At 40.4% G+C, this 20964-nt stretch overlaps 1 protein-coding gene across 1 annotated transcript; it reads left to right on the plus strand.

Moving 5' to 3' along the window:
• Positions 1-1268: 1268 nt before the first annotated feature.
• Positions 1269-18376, plus strand: HAVCR2 (hepatitis A virus cellular receptor 2; the record flags this gene model as incomplete). The annotated part of the gene is made up of 7 exons (XM_079704101.1): positions 1269-1323; positions 2355-2693; positions 3494-3661; positions 10319-10359; positions 11992-12118; positions 16185-16221; positions 18217-18376. The coding sequence occupies 7 exons, from the start codon at positions 1269-1271 to the stop codon at positions 18374-18376; spliced, it is 927 nt and encodes a 308-aa protein (XP_079560227.1).
• Positions 18377-20964: the final 2588 nt, after the last annotated feature.

The raw sequence follows: 20964 nt of genomic DNA on the forward strand, positions 1-20964 counted from the left end.
TGAGCCCACGTGCTACAACTACTGATGCCCGCGCACCTAGAGCCTGTGCTCCGCAACAAGAGAAGCCATCGCAATGAGAAGCCCCCGCACCACAACGAAGAGTAGCCCCCGCTCACCGCAACTAGAAAAAAATAAAATTAAAAAAAATAAAGTGAATGACAAGGAAATTCAGGCAGGGAAGACAGAGAAAGGCCACAGGGTTTTCAGAAACTATTTCATCGTGAGCTCACTTCCCTTTTGTAAATAACCATTGGCTTTTAAGGTTTCCAGACAAAAGTTACTCTCCCAGGGCTGAGATTGTTTGGGTCTGAGATGTTACCTCAGTGATGGAGAGTGTGGCTGGAACTCAATACTTTCTGACAGTTAATGCCCAAAGCCTGTGGGGTGGGAGGAGAGGGGACATCTTGTGTATATGAGAGGAAATAGAACATTGAGGTCCCCTCAGTTCCCCCCACAGGAGGGGGAAAGAAGCATTGCAGAAAGGAATGCATTTCTCCTAAGTGGAAGAGTTTGAAAGTTCAGGTCAAAGTCAGAATATTAGAGCAGGGAGCTGTGCATATATCACCTAGCACAATTTCCTCATTTGATAAATTTTATAAATGAGGAGGCAGACCTAACAAGGTTATATGACATAGTCCAATTCGTGTTAGAGCAAAGGCTAAGAATTAGGCTCATGACTGGAGTGGAAAGGGCACTTAAACATGAGTATAAGGAACAGGCCATTCATGGTGGTATTTCCCACCTCCTAGTCCAGTGCCTGACACATAGTAGATGCTTCATAAACACTGGTCACAGGACTCACCAGTTGACTGACTTGACTGAATGAATGCATGACTGATACATTTCTACCTGTGTTTCCAATAAATACTGTCCATTTCAAACAGAGGACTATGTATTATTTCACCAGAGACAGTAGAGGGCTCACTCTACTTGCCAAGAGACACTTGACGAAGTAACCCTTTTCTTCCTCTGAGTATCGCTTCCTCTTTGTTGATGCGGACAGAATAAATGTCAGAGTCCTCACAGGATGTGTGTGGTCTAGCATAGGAGAGAAGCGGGGTTTCCTTCGCTGTCATCGTAGACTTGACAGTGTTAATAGAGGAGTGATTGGTCGTTAGACATCTGGTGTGCTGGGCCTGCAGTTGGGAGAGTGGCCACTACTCCTGTGACTGGGGAGGAGACACAGTTCCAGGAAGTACCCAGTTCAGTTGGAGAATTAAAACGGCACCTAAACAGAGTCATTCTTTGCCTTTTCTTCTTCAGAACCCATGTTTTCACATTTTTCCTTCGACTGTGTCCTGCTCTTGCTGCTACTACTTACAAGTAAGTCTGGATTTTTGCAATTGGATAGCACAAGATGAAGACGCAAGGATGGTCATCGTAATGCTAGCAAGAGCAAAAGTTTGGAAGCAACCTAAAGGTCCACCAGTAGGGTAGTGGGTAAAGAAATTATGATATATCCATGATACAAACAGTGATGCTGACGAAACATAATGATATGTGGTGTCTGTAAGTCATAAGGTTAATTGAAGAAAGTAAGGAGCAGAATAATGGGTATATTGGACTTGTGTGTGTGTGTGTGTGTGTGTGTGTGTGTTGCAGGGGAGTGGGAATACATGAATGCTTCTTAATGAATAGACTCTGGGAAAGGGAGCTGGGAAATGGAAAAGAGCAGGGAGAGGGAGTAGAGTTTTCATATACTTTTTATGCTGTTTGAATATGTGTGTGTACATATATATATATATATATATATATATTAATTTTAAACCTCAGAACAGCCATACACTAACTTCTGATTCAGCCAAGGCTTTTTTATTATGTGCCTGGTGCTTGAAAAACAAAAGAGATTTGTGTTAGGATAACTGCCCTGTGTTGGTGAACAGACAACTAGCCCAGATGGGTGAGCTCTTTTCCTGGCTGACAATTACCCATTGTCTGATTGTCTGTTTCCATCAGCACTGCCCTTCGGTGTTCACAGGACCGGCCACAGTTCTCTCCTGGGGCACTGGTTCTCAAAGTGAGGTTTTGAGACCAGCCATATCAGCATGTCCTGGGAACTTGTTAGAAATACAAATTTTTGCCCCCCTCCCCTGCCAAACTATTAAATCAGGAGCTCTGATTAATATTTAATCAGATTAAAACTCTAAACTCTGACGGTTGAGCCCAGCCGTCTGTGTTTGAACAAGGCTTCCTGGAGATTCCAGTGCTCCTCAATCCTGAGAATCATTGCTGTAGTGAACTGTCCTCCAAACAGGATAGCAGTAGTGGTTTCCTCTTTATTCTGCAAGGCATTGCTTGCAGTTTTCTTGAAATGGAACAGCCTTCCTCATTGCTCTCCTTCCCTCTTTATGCAGGGTCTTTGGAAGGAGTATACGTGTCTGAGGTGGGTCAGGATGCTGATCTGCCCTGCACCTACTCTCCACCGACCCCTGAGGATCTCGTGCCTGTGTGTTGGGGCAAGGGACCCTGCCCTGTGTTTCAATGTCACAGTTTGGTACTCAGCACTGATGGATGGAACTTGAGCTATTGGACATCCAGTAGATACCTACTAAAGAGGAATTTCCGCAAAGGAGACGTGACCTTGACCATAAAGAATGTGACTTCAGCTGACAGTGGGACGTATTGCTGCCGGATCCAATTCCCAGGCCTAATGAATGATCAAAAATCAAACATGGAGTTGGTCATCAAACCAGGTGAGTGGACCTTTGCATACCTTCTTTCTGAATGAGATTTGCCTGTGGATCATATTAAATACACTGATTGGTCTCACCTCCGGTCTTCCCAATTAAAGCCCTCAGGTTGGGCCCCTAAGACCTAAAGTTTAACAGGCCCCACCAGCAATGCCCAGCCATGATTAATTCCCTCCATCTATTTTGAACCTCATGGCTAGGATCTAGAGAATGGAGGAAAGGCTTAGATCAGAGGTCTGAGTACCTGAGTGGTCATTAAAATCACCTGGGGAACCTTTTAACTCCCACAGATGCTTGGGCTCCACCCCCACAACCAGAAAAATCATGTCTCTGGAGGTAGAGTCTGAGCACGGGGGTTTTACAAATCTACCCCCGATGATTCTCCCCCATGTGCAGCCAGGATTGAGAACCACTGGACTCTGCATGTGTGGGGGAGAGGAGGCACGTGTGCTTGCATGTTTTAACATTTATAGAGCATGTACTTAGTGGCTGATGGAGCTAAGTTCAAATCTGACACTGCTTCTTACCGGCTGTGTAATCTTGGGCAAGTTATTTAAACTCTGTGACCTCCTCCTCTGTAAAATATGATACTGCCTACCCTATAGGCCACTGGAAGGATTTTATGAGATGTTTGATGAAAAACATTTACTGTGGCTGTAAGTTCCATTATTAACAATTAGACTGTGATAACGATGACTGTAACACCTCTGTCAGACATTTGGAGTGTCATGCATTCTTAACGAAGGTGTTCAGGTAGGTTTGGAAGTTGAGCATGTGTTTCTCTTCTTTTGTTGTGTTTACAGTTGTTTCTGCTGCCCCTTTGATTCCCTGCAACAAGCTCTCTGCTCTCAGAGAAGCCTCATCCTTACGTTGGTTTCTGTCTTTAGCCAAGGTCACCCCTGCTCAGACTCCATGGAGGGACATCACTACAGCCTTTCCAAGGACGCTCACCACCGAGGGACCTGGCTCAGGTAATTACATATGGGATCTAGGAGGAAGCCTTTAGTTGGTTTCTGAGTTAAGAGGATTTTGAATATGGGGAAAACATGAGAAAACAGTTTGAATTTTCTCAAACTGTGCACCCAAGATAGTGTTTGAGGTGAGGGAGGTGGTGGAAGTAAATTTGTGCTGGGAAAAAGGAGCCCTGGGCTAGGGTTCTAAATTAGTCAGGAGTAGCTCTCAGACCTGGGCCAAAGCCTTTCGCTTCTCTGGAAAGCAGCTTCCTCTTCTGTCTGAGGTATGGGTTCAGAGACTTTTGGATCTCACCACCCAGTATAATTCCCAACCCCCAAAAAAGAATTTTGATGAGCTATGTATTTTGCCAAACAAGGAAAGAAAAATTTCTACTATTGCCACCCCTGCATTAAAAAAAAAAAAAAAGACACTTTTAAATTCAATAAGTTTAATCTAATGAAAAACTCATTACATTGTCCTTTTTATTTTCTGATTACTCCTCGACTGGTGATGTTTTCATGAACTGACCCCAGTCCATGTTTGGTGTAATCTGGATTAGGTGATTTCAAGAATCCCTTCTAACTGGAATAAAGTCCATCATCTTCCTCAGATTTTGACCTCAGAAGGAGCAGCTAAATTCTTCAACTAATTCAACAAGGACTTTTCCCTGCCGCTTTGGAAGAGAAGATAGGGTCGAAAGAGCAGACCTTAGGTCACGTTGATCAGGGAGGTTAATCTTAAATATTTCCTGTCAGAGCCCTGGTCTCCCTAAACTCTCCAGAGCTCAGTCTTTCATTCTGTAAAATGAGGTTAATAATAGGTAAATTCCAAATCCTAATCTCATAAATCTCAGATTTAAATAAGGAAGTGTGTCTAAAGTGCTTAGCCCAGTGTCTGATCATGGTACATACTCAGTACATGTTAGTTATTGTCATTATCGTTAAGATCCAGAGGCAGAATGAGATTGTGGTTAAGTCAGGTTATGTCAGTGACAGGCAGAATGGGTTCTAATGCAGCTTTTTGTAGTAGTTTCATGAACTCAGTTATGTTGCTCAAACTCTGTGAGGCTTAGTTTCCTTACCTCTACAATGAGGGTAATTCCAGTGCCTATGTCATAAGATTGTTGTAAAGATTGATGTGATCATGTATGTAAAGCACTCAGCATAGTGCCTGGCCCAGAGAAAGCACTCAAATATTAATTATTATTATAGATATTAACATCAGCTCTCTAGAGGTTGAATCTTTGGTGGTTCTTTAGTCACTGGTAGCCAACATCTCTTATGAAATTAGTGAGGAAATTAAATATGGTGGAAACAGATGATTGCCCACGTAGTGGGCTAACCAAATCATACAGGTGTTCATCATATGCCATTGTTATATTTTAAAGAATCCTACAAATGTAGACCTAGAAGGGACTTGAAGGATCCCACTTTCCCATCTCGTGTTTCAAGGTTCTTTACAACATCACTCCCAAGTTGGCATTTGCTGTATGCTTACACACCTTCTGAGATGGAGAGGTAGCTTCCTCACAACACAGTGCATTGTTTTTAGAAGTGTCTATACCATAACCAGAAGTGTCCTTCCCTTCAGTTTTTACTTGTTTGTTCCTTCCCTTTAGGGCAACAGAAATGGAGCCATCTTTTGCATCTGAGAATATAGGCAGAGTACCTATAATCTCTGAGCTTTTCAAAGGCCTGAGAAAATACTTAAACAAAGAAAGCCAATGGCTCCAAACTATGAATATAAAATGGAAAATTGAAATTAATTAGTATTTAATGACATGACCATAATATGTAATATTATTTCAGGTAGTTACCTGCAAGTCAACTTGTGTGTAGTTACACCTTTTCTTTAGTGTGTAATGTGGGTATTATTTTTTTTTCAGTTTTGCAATTCTTTAAAAAAATTTTTCTTTAACATCTTTATTGGAGTATAATTGCTTTACAATGTTGTGGTAGTTTCTGCTGTATAACAAAGTGAATTAGCTATACGTATACATATATCCCCATATTCCCTCCCTCTTGTGTCTCCCTCCCACCCTCCCTATCCCACCCCTCTAGGTGGACACAAAGCAGCAAGCTGATCTCCCTGTGCTATGCAGCTGCTTCCCACTAGCTATCTGTTTTACATTTGGTAGTGTATATATGTCCATGCCACTCTCTCACTTCGTCCCAGTTTACCCTTCCCCCTCCCCGTGTCCTCAAGTCCATCCTCTACGTCTGTGTCTTTATTCCTGTCCTGCCCCTAGGTTCTTCAGAACCATTTTTTTTTTCTTTAGATTCTATATATGTGTTAGCATACGGTATTTGTTTTTCACTTTCTGACTTACTTCACTCAGTATGACAGACTCTAGGTCCATCCACCTCACTAGAAATAACTCAATTTTGTTTCTTTTTATGGCTGAGTAATATTCCATTGTATATATGTGCCACATCTTCTTTATCCATTCATCTGTCAGTGGACACTTAGGTTGCTTCCATGTCCTGGCTATTGTAAATAGAGCTGCAAAGAACATTGTGGTACATGACTCTTTTTGAATTATGGTTTTCTCAGGATATATGCCCAGTAGTGGGATTTCTGGGTTGTATGGTAGTTCCATTTTTAGTTTTTTAAGGAACCTCCATAGTGTTCTCCATAGTGGCTGTATCAATTTACATTCTCACCAACAGTGCAAGAGGGTTCCCTTTTCTCCACACCCTCTTCAGCATTTATTGTTTGTAGATTTTTTGACGATGGTCATTCTGACTGGTGTGAGGTGATACCTCATTGTAGGTTTGATTTGCATTTCTCTAATGATTAGTGATGTTGAGCATTGTTTTATGTGTTTGTTGGCAACCTGTATATCTTCTTTGGAGAAATGTCTATTTAGGTCTTCTGCCAATTTTTGGATTGGGTTGTTTGTTTTTTTGATATTGAGCTGCATGAGCTCCTTGTAAATTTTGGAGATTAGTCCTTTGTCAGTTGCTTCATTTGCAAGTATTTTCTCCCATTCTGAGGGTTGTCTTTTCGTCTTGTTTATGGTTTCCTTTGCTGTGCAAAAGCTTTTAAGTTTTATTAGGTCCCATTTGTTTATTTTTGTTTTTATTTCCATTTCTCTAGGAGGTGGGTCAAAAAGGATCTTGCTATGATTTATGTCATGGAGTGTTCTCCCTACGTTTTCCTCTAAGAGTTTTATAGTGTCTGGTCTTACATTTAGGCCATTCACATTTAGGTCTTTAATCCATTTTGAGTTTATTTTTGTGTATGGTGTTAGGGTGTGTTCTAATTTCATTCTTTTATATGTAGCTGTCCAGTTTTCCCAGCACCACTTATTGAAAAGGCTATCTTTTCTCCATCGTATATTCCTGTCTCCTTTATCAAAAATAAGGTGACCATATGTGCGTGGGTTTATCTCTGGGCTTTCTGTCCTGTTCCATTGATCTATCTTTCTGTTTTTGTGCCAGTACCATACTGTCTTGATTACTGTAGCTTTGTAGTATAGTCTGAAGTCAGGGAATCTGATTCCTCCAGCTCCGTTTTTCTTTCTCAAGATTGCTTTGGCTATTGGGGTCTTTTGTGTTTCCATACAAATTGTGAAATTTTTTGTTCTAGTTCTGTGAAAAATGCCAGTGGTAGTTTGATAGGGATTGCATTGAATCTGTAGATTGCTTTGGGTAGTATAGTCATTTTCACAATGTTGATTCTTCCAATCCAAGAACATGGTATATCTCTCCATCTGTTTGTATCATCTTTAATTGCTTTCATCAGTGGCTTATAGTTTTCTGCATGTAGGTCTTTTGTCTCCTTCGGTAGGTTTATTCCTAGGTATTTTATTCTTTTTGTTGCAATAGTAAATGGGAGTGTTTCCTTGATTTCTCTTTCAGATTTTTCATCATTAGTGTATAGGAATGCAAGAGATTTCTGTGCATTAATTTTGTATCCTGCTACTTTACCAAATTCATTGATTAGCTCTAGTAGTTTTCTGGTAGCATCTTTAGGATTCTCTGTGTATCCTGTCATCTGCAAACAGTGACAGCTTTACTTCTTCTTTTCCTATTTGGATTCCTTTTATTTTTGTCTTCTCTGATTGCTGTGGCTAAAACTTCCAAAACTATGTTGAATAATAGTGGTGAGAGTGGACAACCGTGTCTTGTTCCTTGTTTTTCTTTCTGACTTACTTCACTCTGTATGACAGACTCTAGGTCCATCCACCTCACTACAAATAACTCAGTTTCCTTTCTTTTTATGGCTGAGTAATGTGAGTACATTTAATATAAATGCTATAAAGTGGAGAGGAGCCTTAACAAGTAGGAGTCCCAAGGGTCTTTGAAGATCCTAAACCCGCTTTGAACACAGAATAAATGCAATGTCTCTTCCACCTGAAGAAGGCAGGACTGGATCATGGATGAATCCTTAGCTTCGGAGGTAGACTTGGTTTGAATCTCAGATTTGCCAGTTAATAGCTGTGTGATTTGCACAAAGTACTTCTCTGAGACTCAGTTTCTTCATTTTAAAATTGAGAAAATAATAGTACCTACCTATTGTGGTGAAGATTAAAAGATATTGTGCACATAAAGTGTGAAGCACCATGTCTGGCACATAATACATGCTAGATGGTAACTATTAAATTTATATACTTTTAAAATCATCACGTGCCTCCCCCATTGTCATCTCCCCCCACCCCCCCAGTCTTGGGTCCTCTAGGAAAAACATTGTAACTTCCCCCAACTGTCCCACCCATCTTGGTTGATGTCTACCTATGTGAAAATAAGCTGTGATAACCCAACAGTGCTCTATTTTATTGATCATTTTCACTGTAAAATGAAATTTAAAAAAAAGTTAGACAGTCTTACCATTTAAGCCAAGAAAAGTAATTATAGGGAAACAGAAACTGGATTTACACTAGAAAATGTTGTGTGTGGTTAAGATGCATGTTTACTTAGTAGTTCCACCAGTGTGTTTTTTAAATTCCTTTTGGGAAATAGGAGCTAAGGTAAGTGGAAGATAATCTCTTTCCTTTCCTTTTTTTTTTTTTTAAACTTTAGGCTGAGAATATGCTTTTATAATATTAAAATCAGAGTCTGTAAACCAGTTCTACATTAAAAGGTTTAGACTTCTAAGCTTCCAGAAAGTGACCTTGACATTTAGGAAGTTTCAGAGCCTCTGACTCACACAGAAAAATACGTTGGCATGCTTAATCTTCCCAAAGCTGACAACTTATTGGTTTTTAGAATGTAGTGTTTACGAGGTCAGGTCCTGTGTGCATCTTGTTCACTGTTCTGTCCACCGTGCCTGGCATAGAGTGGGGGTGTAGTACATGTTCATCGAATGGATAGGCAGATGACTAACTAAATGAATAAAAAGGAAAGAAAGTGAGCTGGCAGCTGGGCAGTGTGGAGGCTTCGTAATCACAGTGCCGAGATGAGCCTTGTTGGAGGCAGCACAGTTAAGAGTGTGTGCTTAAAGCCACGTGGACCTAAATTGGAAGGCCATTTCTGTTATTCACTAAGCTGTGTGACTTTGGGTAAGTCACTTAGCTTCCTAATTCTCAGCTTCTTCATCTGTGTAATGGGACTAATAGTCCCTACTTTAAGATAGTTGTTTTGAATGCTAAATGAGATGCTTCCCTTGAAGAATTTAGTACAATGCCTGTTCATGGCAAATTATAGTTACAGTTATTATTATTTTCAATTTTTTAGGGAACAAAATACCGTGTCTTACTCTTAACGAGTAAATGTTAAATTTTTTTAAAGAAAATTAACTTTCATTACCTTTCAAAGTCTAACCATGCCACATCTTCTTTATCCATTCATCTGCTGATGGACATTTGTGCAATGGAATATTACTCAGTCATAAAAAAGGATGAAATAATGCCATTTGCAGCAACATGGATGGACTTTGAGATTATCATACTAAGTGAAGTAAGCCAGACAGAGAAAGGCAAATATCATACGATATCACTTATATGTGGAATCTAAAAAAAATGATACAAACGAACTTACTTACAAAACAAATAGACCTACAGACATAGAAAACAAACATATGGTTACCAAAGGGGAAAGGGAGAAGGGAGGGATAAATTAAGAGTTGGGGATTAACATATACACACTACTATATGTAAAACAGATAATCAACAAGGACCTACTGTATAGCCCAGGGAACTATACTCAATAGTTTGTAATAACCTATCAGGGAAAAGAATCTGAAAAAGAATATATATATATTCTGAATCACTTTGCTGTACACCTGAAACTAACACAACATTGTAAATCAACTATACTTCAATTAAAAAAATGAACAAAATACATATTAAAGAACAGTTATTTGATCTAAAAAAAAGTCTAATTATAATGCCTGCCTCTGTGTCATCAGCGTTGTTGGAATTTTGCAGACCCCTTTAGGGCCCTGAGGACACAACAAACCACATATTCAAAATAGGTTTTCCTGGAAGAAGTCTCCATTTCATAGAACATAAGTAGTTGGGTACATCATCTGGACAAAAAAAATGCGGTCATTCTGAAGTTGATTTGTAAGTGTTCAATAAGTTTTGTTTGTCTCTCAGTTAATTATTGTGAAGAGTATGGAGTAGAATTAATTTCAAATAGGATTATAGGTAGCTTTTAAGATTTTAAAAAACTCATATAAAAGAAAGCATTCTTAACTGTTCTACTGGCTATTTTTCTTCTTTGTGGCAGAGACACAGACACTGGAGACCCTCCATGATAAAAATCAAACAGTGAGTAACTGTGTGTGTGAGCTGACCTTATGCTCAACTCAGAGGAAAAGAAGTATGGCTTTAGACTTCCTTCCTGCCCACTCATTCCTTGGGGGAAAATGCCTTAATCTCCCTTGGCTTCAGGTTCCTTGGCTGTAACATGTTGCTGATGACTGTTGTAACTGCGAGTCCTGTTGTAAGGATGGAGTGGGGTGATGCATGTGAAGTGCCTGTCACATAGTAGGTGCTGGAAAACCAAAAGGAAGAAGCATTAGCATTTTGTCCTTATTCTCAAATTTCACAGCTGTATACCACTGTGGAGGGTTCGGACACCCTCCATCACCCCAGAATATGTTTCTCCTTGCTTCCATTGCAACCCTAATGAGAAAGATTGTTTAAATTTATTTATTTATGATAAGACACCAGGCAAGAATATTCTAAGCCAAGAACTTAGGTATCTAACTAAAAATAAAGCAGTATTCAACCACCATTTTAGTGTCTCCCACCTTCTCAGAGTAAAAGGGAAAACCACTAAAACAGGGCTCCCCAATCCCCGGGCCGTGGACCGGTACCGGTCTGAGACCTGTTAGGAACCGGGCTGCACAGCAGGAGGTGAGCAGCGGGTGAGCAAGCGAAGCTTCATCTTCCGCTCCCCATCGCTCGCGTTACCCCCTGAACCATCACCCCTCCATCCCCCGCAACCCCGGTCTGCGGAAAAATTGTCTTCCTTGAAACGCCAAAAAGGTTGGGGACCACTGCATTAGAAAACAAGCTGATAGCAGTGACTGGAAAATTCTTTGAGGACGTATCCAGGAGTCTGCATTCATTTAACTCAGTCTCTGACTCAGTGTCAAGCATTTTGTGTTTGTCCTGTCCTCTTTGCAATCCAGGTCTGCCTTTTCAGTACCTCTGTGTGCCCACAGTGCTTACTGCAAGTAACCTTGCACGGTGCACTCCTGAAGTAAATGTCTGTTGAATAAATGGAAGACTTAATTCTTTGACATTGTTTTAAAAGTGTTTACTATTACTCTTTTTAAAGGAGGAACATGAAGTGAAATTTTAGAAGCAGTATGTTCGCTGTCACTGAGTTAACAAAATATCGAATTAATTAGAGCAATAGCAATAATAGCTACCACTGATTGAGGTTTATCCTGTACCAGGCTCTGTGCCAAGCATTTTCTGGTTTTCGTCACTTAATTTTCCTGATAACTCTACAAGATGACACAGCTCTTTGGTGACAGAACTGGGATTTGAACCCAAGACAGTCTGGCTGCAAATTCCTAGCTTTTAAATCACTGTCTTTCTGTGAAAGTTGGGGTTTCATGGCAAGACACCAAATTTAGACCACTCTGAAACTCCCTGGGAACACCAGGGAATCGTCAATGAACAGGGCCCCACTTTTTATTTGAGGAAAGGGGAGTCCACAGCACAGACAGGCACCTATTATTCCCTTGCTAACTCCAAAGATTCAGCTAATCCCTTTCTTTGGGTGGTTTGAGGCTTGTCTAGAAGGGGACAGATCATGAGTCATTTCAAGGTCCCTGCATTCCTGAGGTACTGTGAAAGGGATGGTCCCATGCATAAGTCATGAGACTGGCTGGGCAGACAATGGATTTCTGGTCATTTGCTGCAATTCTGTTCGTGTTTCCATAGGAAATATCCACACTGGCTAATGAGTTACAAGACATGGGCACCACCACCACAACAGGCCTCTACATCGGAGCAGGGGTTTCTGCTGGGCTGGCTCTTGTTCTTATCTCTGGTGCTTTAATTCTCAAATGTAAGTCATTTGATGGTGCTTCTCTCTCCATCTGATAAGGAACTGTTAATATAGGAGCCAACACAAACCTAAGATAGAATTATTAGTTTATATTTATACCTACAGGTGATTAGAATAAATACTCTTTAGTCCTTCCAAATCTCAAGAATAATAATAGCTCATTTTTATTCAGTGCTTACCATGTAACAGGCATGTTTTATATTTATCTTTGTCACCATCTTACATAAGGTAGATAGCACTGTTATCCCTATTCTTATAGCAGAGGAGAGTAACGTTTAGAGACGGTAAACTTTCAAGGTTTTCTCAAGGTTTCAGAATCAATAAGTGGCAAAGCTGGAATTCAAATTCAAGTAGGTTGATTCTAGTACCTGTTCTTTTATCTTTTGTTAAGAAAATAAACCTTTTTTTTTTTTTTTTTTTTTTTGCGGTACGCGGGCCTCTCACTGTTGTGGCCTCTCTCGTTGCGGAGCACAGGCTCCGGACGCACAGGCTCAGCGGCCATGGCTCACGGGCCCAGCCGCTCCGCGGCATGTGGAATCTTCTGGGACCGGGGCATGAACCCGTGTCCCCTGCATCAGCAGGTGGACTCTCAACCACTGCGCCACCAGGGAAGCCTGAAAATAAACCTTTTTAATTCATGAATATGTCTAGTTTTATTAGGAAGCACAGCAACGACAATCACTTTCTTCTGTGCATTTTTCTATCTTATTTATTTCTCAGGCATGGTTTTTTAAAGAGCAGGTTCCTTTAACACTGGGTCATGCCCAGAGTTGCAGCATTTGTATTTTCCTCCATTGTGGCACTCAGGACACATATTTTGTTTCTAAGTTACTTATCTAAGTTACTTATCTTTATTTAAAAAAATTAAGTATGATTTATATGCAATAAACTGTATATTTAAAGTGTGTTCAACTTGATGTCAATTTCAATAGATGGTTTCACCCAGGAAACCATCACCACAATCAATGCCCAAACACTTCCATCACCCCAAAAGCCTCACATACTTTTATAACTGTGATATATTCTCTTCTCTTTGGTGCAGAGACCAAGGCCTTATACCACTATTATTTTATCAGCATTTCTTACTAATACATAAACATCAACTATGTGTAGGGTTACAAACCATTCCAAATTTTCCCAGGATTGAAGGAGGTTCCTAATGTGTGGGTTTTCAGTGCTAAAACTGGGACAGTCCAGGGAAAACTGGGATGAGTTGCTCATTCTGTGTGGCTTGAAGCTGCCAAGTGCTTTATGTGCATTAAATCCTCATAACTACCCTGTTGAGAAAGTACTAATATTATTCTCATTTACCAGTTGGAGAACCAGTGTGCTAAAAGGTTAAGTAGCTTGCCCAAAGCTACACAGTTAATTGATAGAGGATTTGAAACTGGGGCTGTCTTGCTCACCATTTTGTTACTCTGCCATTAATGGTAAATGGATTGTTGAGAGGAAGAAGCTACTCACCCCCACTTACCTGGGTTTATGGAGAGATAGCAGTGGAGTGTGGAAATTGACCACATGAATATGGAGTCTACAGGTTGATAAAGAGCAATGACAACACCCACTTTTTGAGTTTTGCCAAGGCCTGGATATTAGGGACTGTTCTGGTTTGTGTAGAAGGGTATGGAAGGAGGGTGATGAGGAGTGGGAGAAGTCATGTTTTGTACACACATATAATTACTCCCAAAATATGACTACTTAGAAGAATAGATGGGAAAGTTGTATTCGATTTGCAATCTTTTCCCTAGAAGTTGCTGGAGAAAATCATACAACCAAGGTGATAGGTTTTTAAGTCATGACATCAAAGCCATAAATTGGTACTCAGTAATGTCCAGCAATCCTGTATCTTTCTAGTGCACTGAGATGAGCATCACATACTTCACTGCTGCTCAAATCTCCCTCGCCTCTCACTGCACTGATGAAATATTAAAAGCCTGTTTCAACCACTTTGCCTTAGCCAAGGCTTCGTTCTTCCTTTGATCACTTTCTCCAGAATTATCTCTCTCTCCATTCCTGTTTATGCTGTTTTTATTAGCATAAAAATATGGCCTAGTTCACACATTTCTCTCCAGCGACTCCCATTTCTCTGCTCTCCTTTACAGCCGTATTTCTCAGATGAGTTGTTCCTACATCTCACCCTTCCGCACTCTTTTAACCACCCACCCTCCCAATTTAGCTTCCACTCCTGAAGTGCCATGGAAATAGTTTCAGTCAAGCTCACCAGTGACCTCCATTTTGCTAAATCCTGTAGATACCTCTGTCTTCATTGTAGTACATCTTTCAGCAATAACTAAGTTGACTCTCACTCATTCTAAAAAGTCTTCCTTCTCTTGGCTTCTGAAACACCACTGTCTTCACTAGCCACTCCTTTCAGTCATTTTTGTTATTTTCTCTTCTTCAGCATGATCTTCAGATGTTGTGATTCCTCAGGGCTGGCCCTTTTCCTCTCTCCATGCCCTCTGGCTGATGACGACCTATATTCCCATAGACTTAAATGTCATCCTTAATTTCTCTCTCCAGCACTCAAGGGTGTTGGTACTGATTGGCCAGCTGTCCAGTTGTTATCTCCACTTAGATGTGTCCCACATTGTGTCAAGAAAGGAGCTCTAGAGTCTATATTCCACCTTTTTAGAACCCAACCTCCCCCTCCCTGATCTTCTTCATAGTGTTTCATTATCATACACCTGGTTGCTTAAGCCAGAGAGCCAGAAGCCATCCTTGAATCCCCTCTTTCATCACTCCTAATACACAATCCAACTTCACTTTCCTGCACTTTCTCCAAATCATATCTAAAGTCCATTCATAATTCTGCATCTTTCTTTCACCACCTTACTCTGAGGCAGTTCTCTACTTACCTCCTCATTTTTTCATACCTGCTTTTAATTCATTCTCCACATAGCAGCCAGAGTGATTTTCTTAAAACCCAGTCAGATCATATTTCTGGCCTTCAGTTATTTCCTATGTCTTAGAATAAAATCCAAACTCCTGATTATGACTTACAAGGTCCTGTAGTATCTAGCCCAGCCTCCCTCTCAGACCTTACCTTGTGCCACTCTCTTATTCCAGCCATGCTTTCAGTTTCAGCCACTCACCACTATCTTTACCAGGGCTTTCCTCGATCCAGAATGCTCACCCCGGCTTTTCATTTGGCTGACTCATTCTCTTCTTTCAGAACTGAACTTAAAGATCATTTCTTCTGGGCTTCCCTCGTGGCGCAGTGGTTGAGAGTCCGCCTGCCGATGCAGGGGACACGGGTTCGTGCCCCGGTCTGGGAAGATCCCACATGCCGCGGAGCGGCTGGGCCCGTGAGCCATGGCCGCTGAGCCTGCGCATCCAGAGCCCATGCTCCGCAACAGGAGAGGCCCGCATACCGCAAAAAAAAAAAAAAAAAAAAAAGATATTGAATATAGTTCCCTTGTTATACAGTAAATCCTTGTTGTTTATCTATTTTATATATAGTGGTGTGTATCTGTTAATCCCAAACTCCTAATTTATCCCTACCCCCACCCCTTTTCCCTTTGATAACCATAAGTTTGTTTTCTGTGTCTGTGAGTCTGTTCCTGTTTTGTAAATAAATCCATTTGTATTATTTTTTAGATTTCACATGTGTGACATCATATAATATTTGTCTGATTTACTTCACTCAGTATGGTAATCTCTAGGTCCATCCATTTTGCTGCAATACTTTTCCTTCTGTTACATCACAATTTGAAATTATTTTATTTTTCCCATTTACTTTTTTTTTTCTTAAATGCCTCTCTCACTAGAAGACAAGTTTCATGATGTCAGGGCTCATAGTTTACCTTTGTGTCCCTGGTGCTTAGCATACTAACAGACACGTAGTGGGCACTCCCTATATTTGTTAAATATGAAAAATGCATCTTTATTACTTTTAGCATAGTTTATGTAATAAATCAAGATGCATATCAGTGGTTTGATTTAATTCAATCTAATAGGTAGACCAGATTTCCCTAAACAATCTTTGCCTCCAGTTAGCTCATTTTATTTATCTCATTTATTTTATGAAAGCATTTTAAATTGACTTTTCTTTGCCTTTTTTACCTAGGGTATTCTGATAGCAAAGAGAAGATACAAATTTTAAGGTAAGAATAATGCGTGCAGTAGTGGAAGGTGGGAATCTTGGATATTCCTACTGTAATCTGGGCTTTGATCTTTGCTCTTAGAAGTCCTGCCCTGAGACTTTGGGATCTAAATTTTTACTACTTCCTTTTTGCTTTAGGCCTAGATTTATGAAATGCAAATTTAACATGTTGCTCGGTTTTATTCTTGATCCCTAATCCCTCTAGCTTCTTAAGTACTAAAGTTGAGGTAAAGAATTTGTCTCCCATTGATAGGAAATGCTTATATATTTCTGATTAATGGGCTTTTTCAGTGAACTGACTGTTCAGCTGATTGAGTACTTACTACATCCAGGTTCTGGGTGGCCACTGGTTTACAGACATGAACAAGAAAATCAGAATCTACTCTCAGGGCTTTTACAACCCAGCCCAGCTCTTCTTAACTCTGATTGTCGGGCTTCCCTGGTGGCGCAGTGGTTGAGAGTCCGCCTGCTGATGCAGGGGACACGGGTTCGAGCCCTGGTCTGGGAAGATCCCACATGCCGCGGAGCAACTGGGCCCGTGAGCCACAGCTACTGAGCCTGCGCGTCTGGAGCCTGTGCTCGGCAACAAGAAAGGCCGTGACAGTGAGAGGCCCGCGCACCGCGATGAAGAGTGGCCCCCACTTGCCACAACTGGAGAAAGCCCTTGCACAGAGATGAAGACCCAACACAGCAAAAATAAATTAATTAATAAATAGCCACCACTTTCCCTTCTTTAAAAAAAAAAAAAAAAAAAACTCTGATTGTCTATTAGAATCATCCAGGGCCCTTAAGCATACTATTGTCAACCCCAGAGCAAATAAACCAGAATCTTTGGGGATGAGGCCTAACCATAGGTATTGTTCTAAAAACTTCCAAGAAAAAAGTGATTCTGTCCACTGCATACTCTCTAAACCACTAATAATTTTAGACTAAATCTAGATCATATAGTTATGAAGACAAAATAGTCTGCAGTAAAAAAGTCAAATAAGACCAAATAAAATATTTAGCAAGGGCTTTATATTATCTGTGTCAGTATTCTTTATTAGAGCTGAAACTTGAAATGTGGTAATATCAATAGGTAATATTTACATGCAATAATTCATTCTTTATGAAATTATTTGGTTAATGTTCATTTCCACCTATAAATGTAAACTCCATAGAAAATTAGGAACTTGTCTGCCACATTAACAACTGTATCTCCTAGCACACACCTGATTCTTAGTATGCATTTAATATTTGAGGATTGAATGAATAAACGTTCCTTACAGCAGCCCTGTGAGATAGAGTACTTATTCCCATTTTATAGATGAGGACCCTGAGACACTAAGTTTTCTAATATACAGCCTCTAGGGGATTTTTGTGTTTTGTTCACTGTTGCATCTCTTGATGCATAGAACAGTATAAACACGTTAAATAATTCTTGAATGAATAAATGAAAAAAGCAAATCCAACTTACCCAAGATCACATGGGTTGTAAGCAACAGAGGCAGAATTCGAACTCAAGTCTCATTGGATCCATAACACATTCATTTCTTTTACTTTTTGAAATTGTTCAAGCCAACATAATAATTGAAATAATAGTGCAAGGAACAGTAGAACCCTTCACCTAAGCGTGTCATTTAATATTTTGTCACATTTGCTTTATCTGTTTCTCTATTTACATACATATATTTTTTTCTGAACCATTTGTAAAGGTGCTTCAGACATCTTGACATTTCACCTAAACACTTCAGTCTGCACTTCCTCAGAATAAGGATATTCTCTTAGATAACACAATGCCATTTTTATACCTAAGAAAATTCAGATTAATTTGAATTTGTGCAGTTTATTCCCCAGACTATTTTTGTTACTATTTTATGTTTCCCCTGCCTAGTCAGGACCTGCTCAAGGATCATATACTGCCTTGGTGGCTATCTCTTCAGCAAAGCCCATTCTCTTAACTCTATTCCATGTTGCCTGGGATGCTTAACTCAACTGCATCACTTTATTTCCACAGCCTCATCACTTTGGCCAACCTCCCTCCCTCGGGGTTAGCAAATACAACAGGAGAGGGGACACATCCAGAGGAAAACATCTATATCATTGAGGAGAACGTATATGAAATGGAGGATCCATACGAGCATTACTGCTCCGTCAGCAGTGGGCAGCAGTCCTGACAACCCCTGGGCTGTTGTCTTTCAACACCACCAGATTCACCACTTCCTTTTGGGGTTTGGTGTTATCTTCTTTGAAAACTATGAGATGGCTCACCTGACTGGTTTTAGAGGTTCTGTCCTTGGCCACCGAGCAGAGTTTTTCCATGTTCTAAAGATAAGTAGCTCACCCGAGGATTGAACTGGGACCAGCATTGTACTTAGACAGGCACAACATTACCTCTGTGTTCCTGCCACCCAACTCGGAGACTGCTAATCAGGGCATTAGAGCTCAAATGGGCTTTTATAGAGAGTAGGAATTCTTAATATGGGGTCTCTGGAATTCCAGATATTCAGTTATATGGTGTGTCCATGAAGCTCCTGAAAATACAGGGGAAATTATGTGCTGAGATACGTGCGTGTCTTTTTCGGTACAGGAAGTCTAAAGGGGCCACCGATTCTCAAAGAGCTCTGTGAACCGTAGCAGGTTCGGAAACTATTGGAGTAGGAGTAGATGGTCTTGAAGGTTCCCTTTGAGTCTCAAGGTTTATGCTTCTTTGAATGTTGACTCTGTGACAGTAAGTGCCCATGCACAGCTCTCCTTGGCCTAAGTTAAGAACACTGCCCAGCGAGGCCTGTGGGTGTTAGGTGCTCCTGGAGAAAAAGGAAGTATGCTTAGTGTGTGTTGACAGGTTTTGCTTGGGGTGCACTCAGAGGGAAAGATCTCTGACCAACTTCTCCATTCATGGAGAGAACTGGAGCTATGTTTTTCACAAAAGAAGAAGCAGTGACTGGGACACAAATTCTGTTTCCTGGTGGAAAGTAGGTAAAGGGCTCCAGCCATCTGTATTTGTCCATGTCAGATCCCCTGATGGAAAGACAATGGTCCTAAAGCTTCAGTTCCAAGATGGTAGAAAGTAGGTCTATCTTGCCTATTTGCTTCCTCCCCAGTCTTGGCACAGCTGTGACACATAATACTGATAGAAATTTACCAAATATCTTTGGAGTGAAAAAATTAAAGAAGCAGAAAGGTAGATTTCTGGGAAGACTTTTCCATTGGAGAGCTCAGATAAAGCTTCACTAGTTGGGGAACTCGAAAATACTCCTAAGCTCCCTTTTCTGCTCTTGTCCAGCATCTGCTCTTCTCAGCATCCTCTCCCTTCTCAGGCCCTTGGAAGTGTGTTATTGTCTTTTTTCCCCTTTCTGCTGAATGAATCAACAATAGGGACCTGTCTCTGCCTGAAAACTGCCTTCCCCAGGTGATGACTGAACTGCTACTGCGTTGCATGCAGGAGATGTTGGTCACCAAGGATGCAGGCAGCCTGTCTGTTACAGTGTTTGGGCTGCATCTGGGCAGTATTGGGAAGCACTGGCTTTCTACAGGGAGATCATTTTGCAAAGTTCCAGGCAGTAGCTTTTAAACAAGCTGAAAAATTAAGTGTTTTAAATTTATGAAATTCTAGAGGGAAGGGACCACAGAAAACATATGGACCAGATTAATGATTCCACCACAAAAGGGATTCTTATTCTGCAAAAATCTTTACACAAGGATATGTATACAAGGACGATCATTGCATGGTGTTTGTGAGAGATGTTTTCCATCAGTTGGGGAATAATTGGTTATTGTGGTATGTCAACACACTGGCACAAGTAAAAAAAATTAGGTGGTTTCATCATTGAGCTATTTTGCTAATTCAACAAATATTAAGTGCTTACTCTGTGCCAGGTTCTCTGGTGCTGGGATCATAGAGAGAGACCAAATAGACACATCCCTGACCCCATAGAACTTCTGATTGATCTGACAGGAAGGATGATTTCATCATTCATTCATTCATTCATTCTTTCAGTGAACATTTTTTGTCACCTACTTTGTGCCAGACAGTTTTAGTTCCTAGAAATATAGCAATGAAGGAAACAGACAGGATCCCGACTCTCACAGACCTTGTGTTACTTGTCAAAGGAAAAATCTATATTGCTAAGTCAAAAGAAAAAAAAGTTCTAGAATAGTATATATAGTTAATGCTAATTTTTTTTTGCCTTTAAATAATCCAGAAGAATATTCCCAAATTAATATGGTTATTCCACAAGGGCAAATAGTCAAAAGATAGAGTTTCACTTTTTGCTTTTATGTGCTTCTATAATTTGAATTATTTTATCCATTTTTTGTAATAAAAATAAATAGGCTTAAATACTGTAGCAATGTTTTCCTGTCCACCCTCCTCCTCATAGAAAGAAATGAAGACTTGGATAAGTTAAGTTCAAGGTCAAGGCGGGCAGTAGAGTGCGCCAGCACTCTAGATGTGTCTAGAGTGTTCCAGCAGAGATTGGAACCCTGGTTTTCAGGGTAGGATCCACTCTACATCAATTATTTGTAATACAGAAGATGGCAGAAAGGGTAACAAACTATCAAGCTACCCCAGAGGGCCTGGGCAATGACAAGTGGTCACTTAATTAAAAACAATGTAAAAAGATTGAATGGGTGGTTTGCTCTTAGAAGTGCTTAGGATTTTTCTTCCAGAGCTCTGCCATAGAGACCCACAGTACAAGAAGAGGCTCCCTGATCTCTTCAGACTGAAAAATTAAGGTCTTACCATGTTTTAACTGCCTATCAC

Source organism: Hyperoodon ampullatus (assembly GCF_949752795.1).
Source record: "Hyperoodon ampullatus genome assembly, chromosome: 4".
NCBI classification, from domain to species: domain Eukaryota; kingdom Metazoa; phylum Chordata; class Mammalia; order Artiodactyla; family Ziphiidae; genus Hyperoodon; species Hyperoodon ampullatus.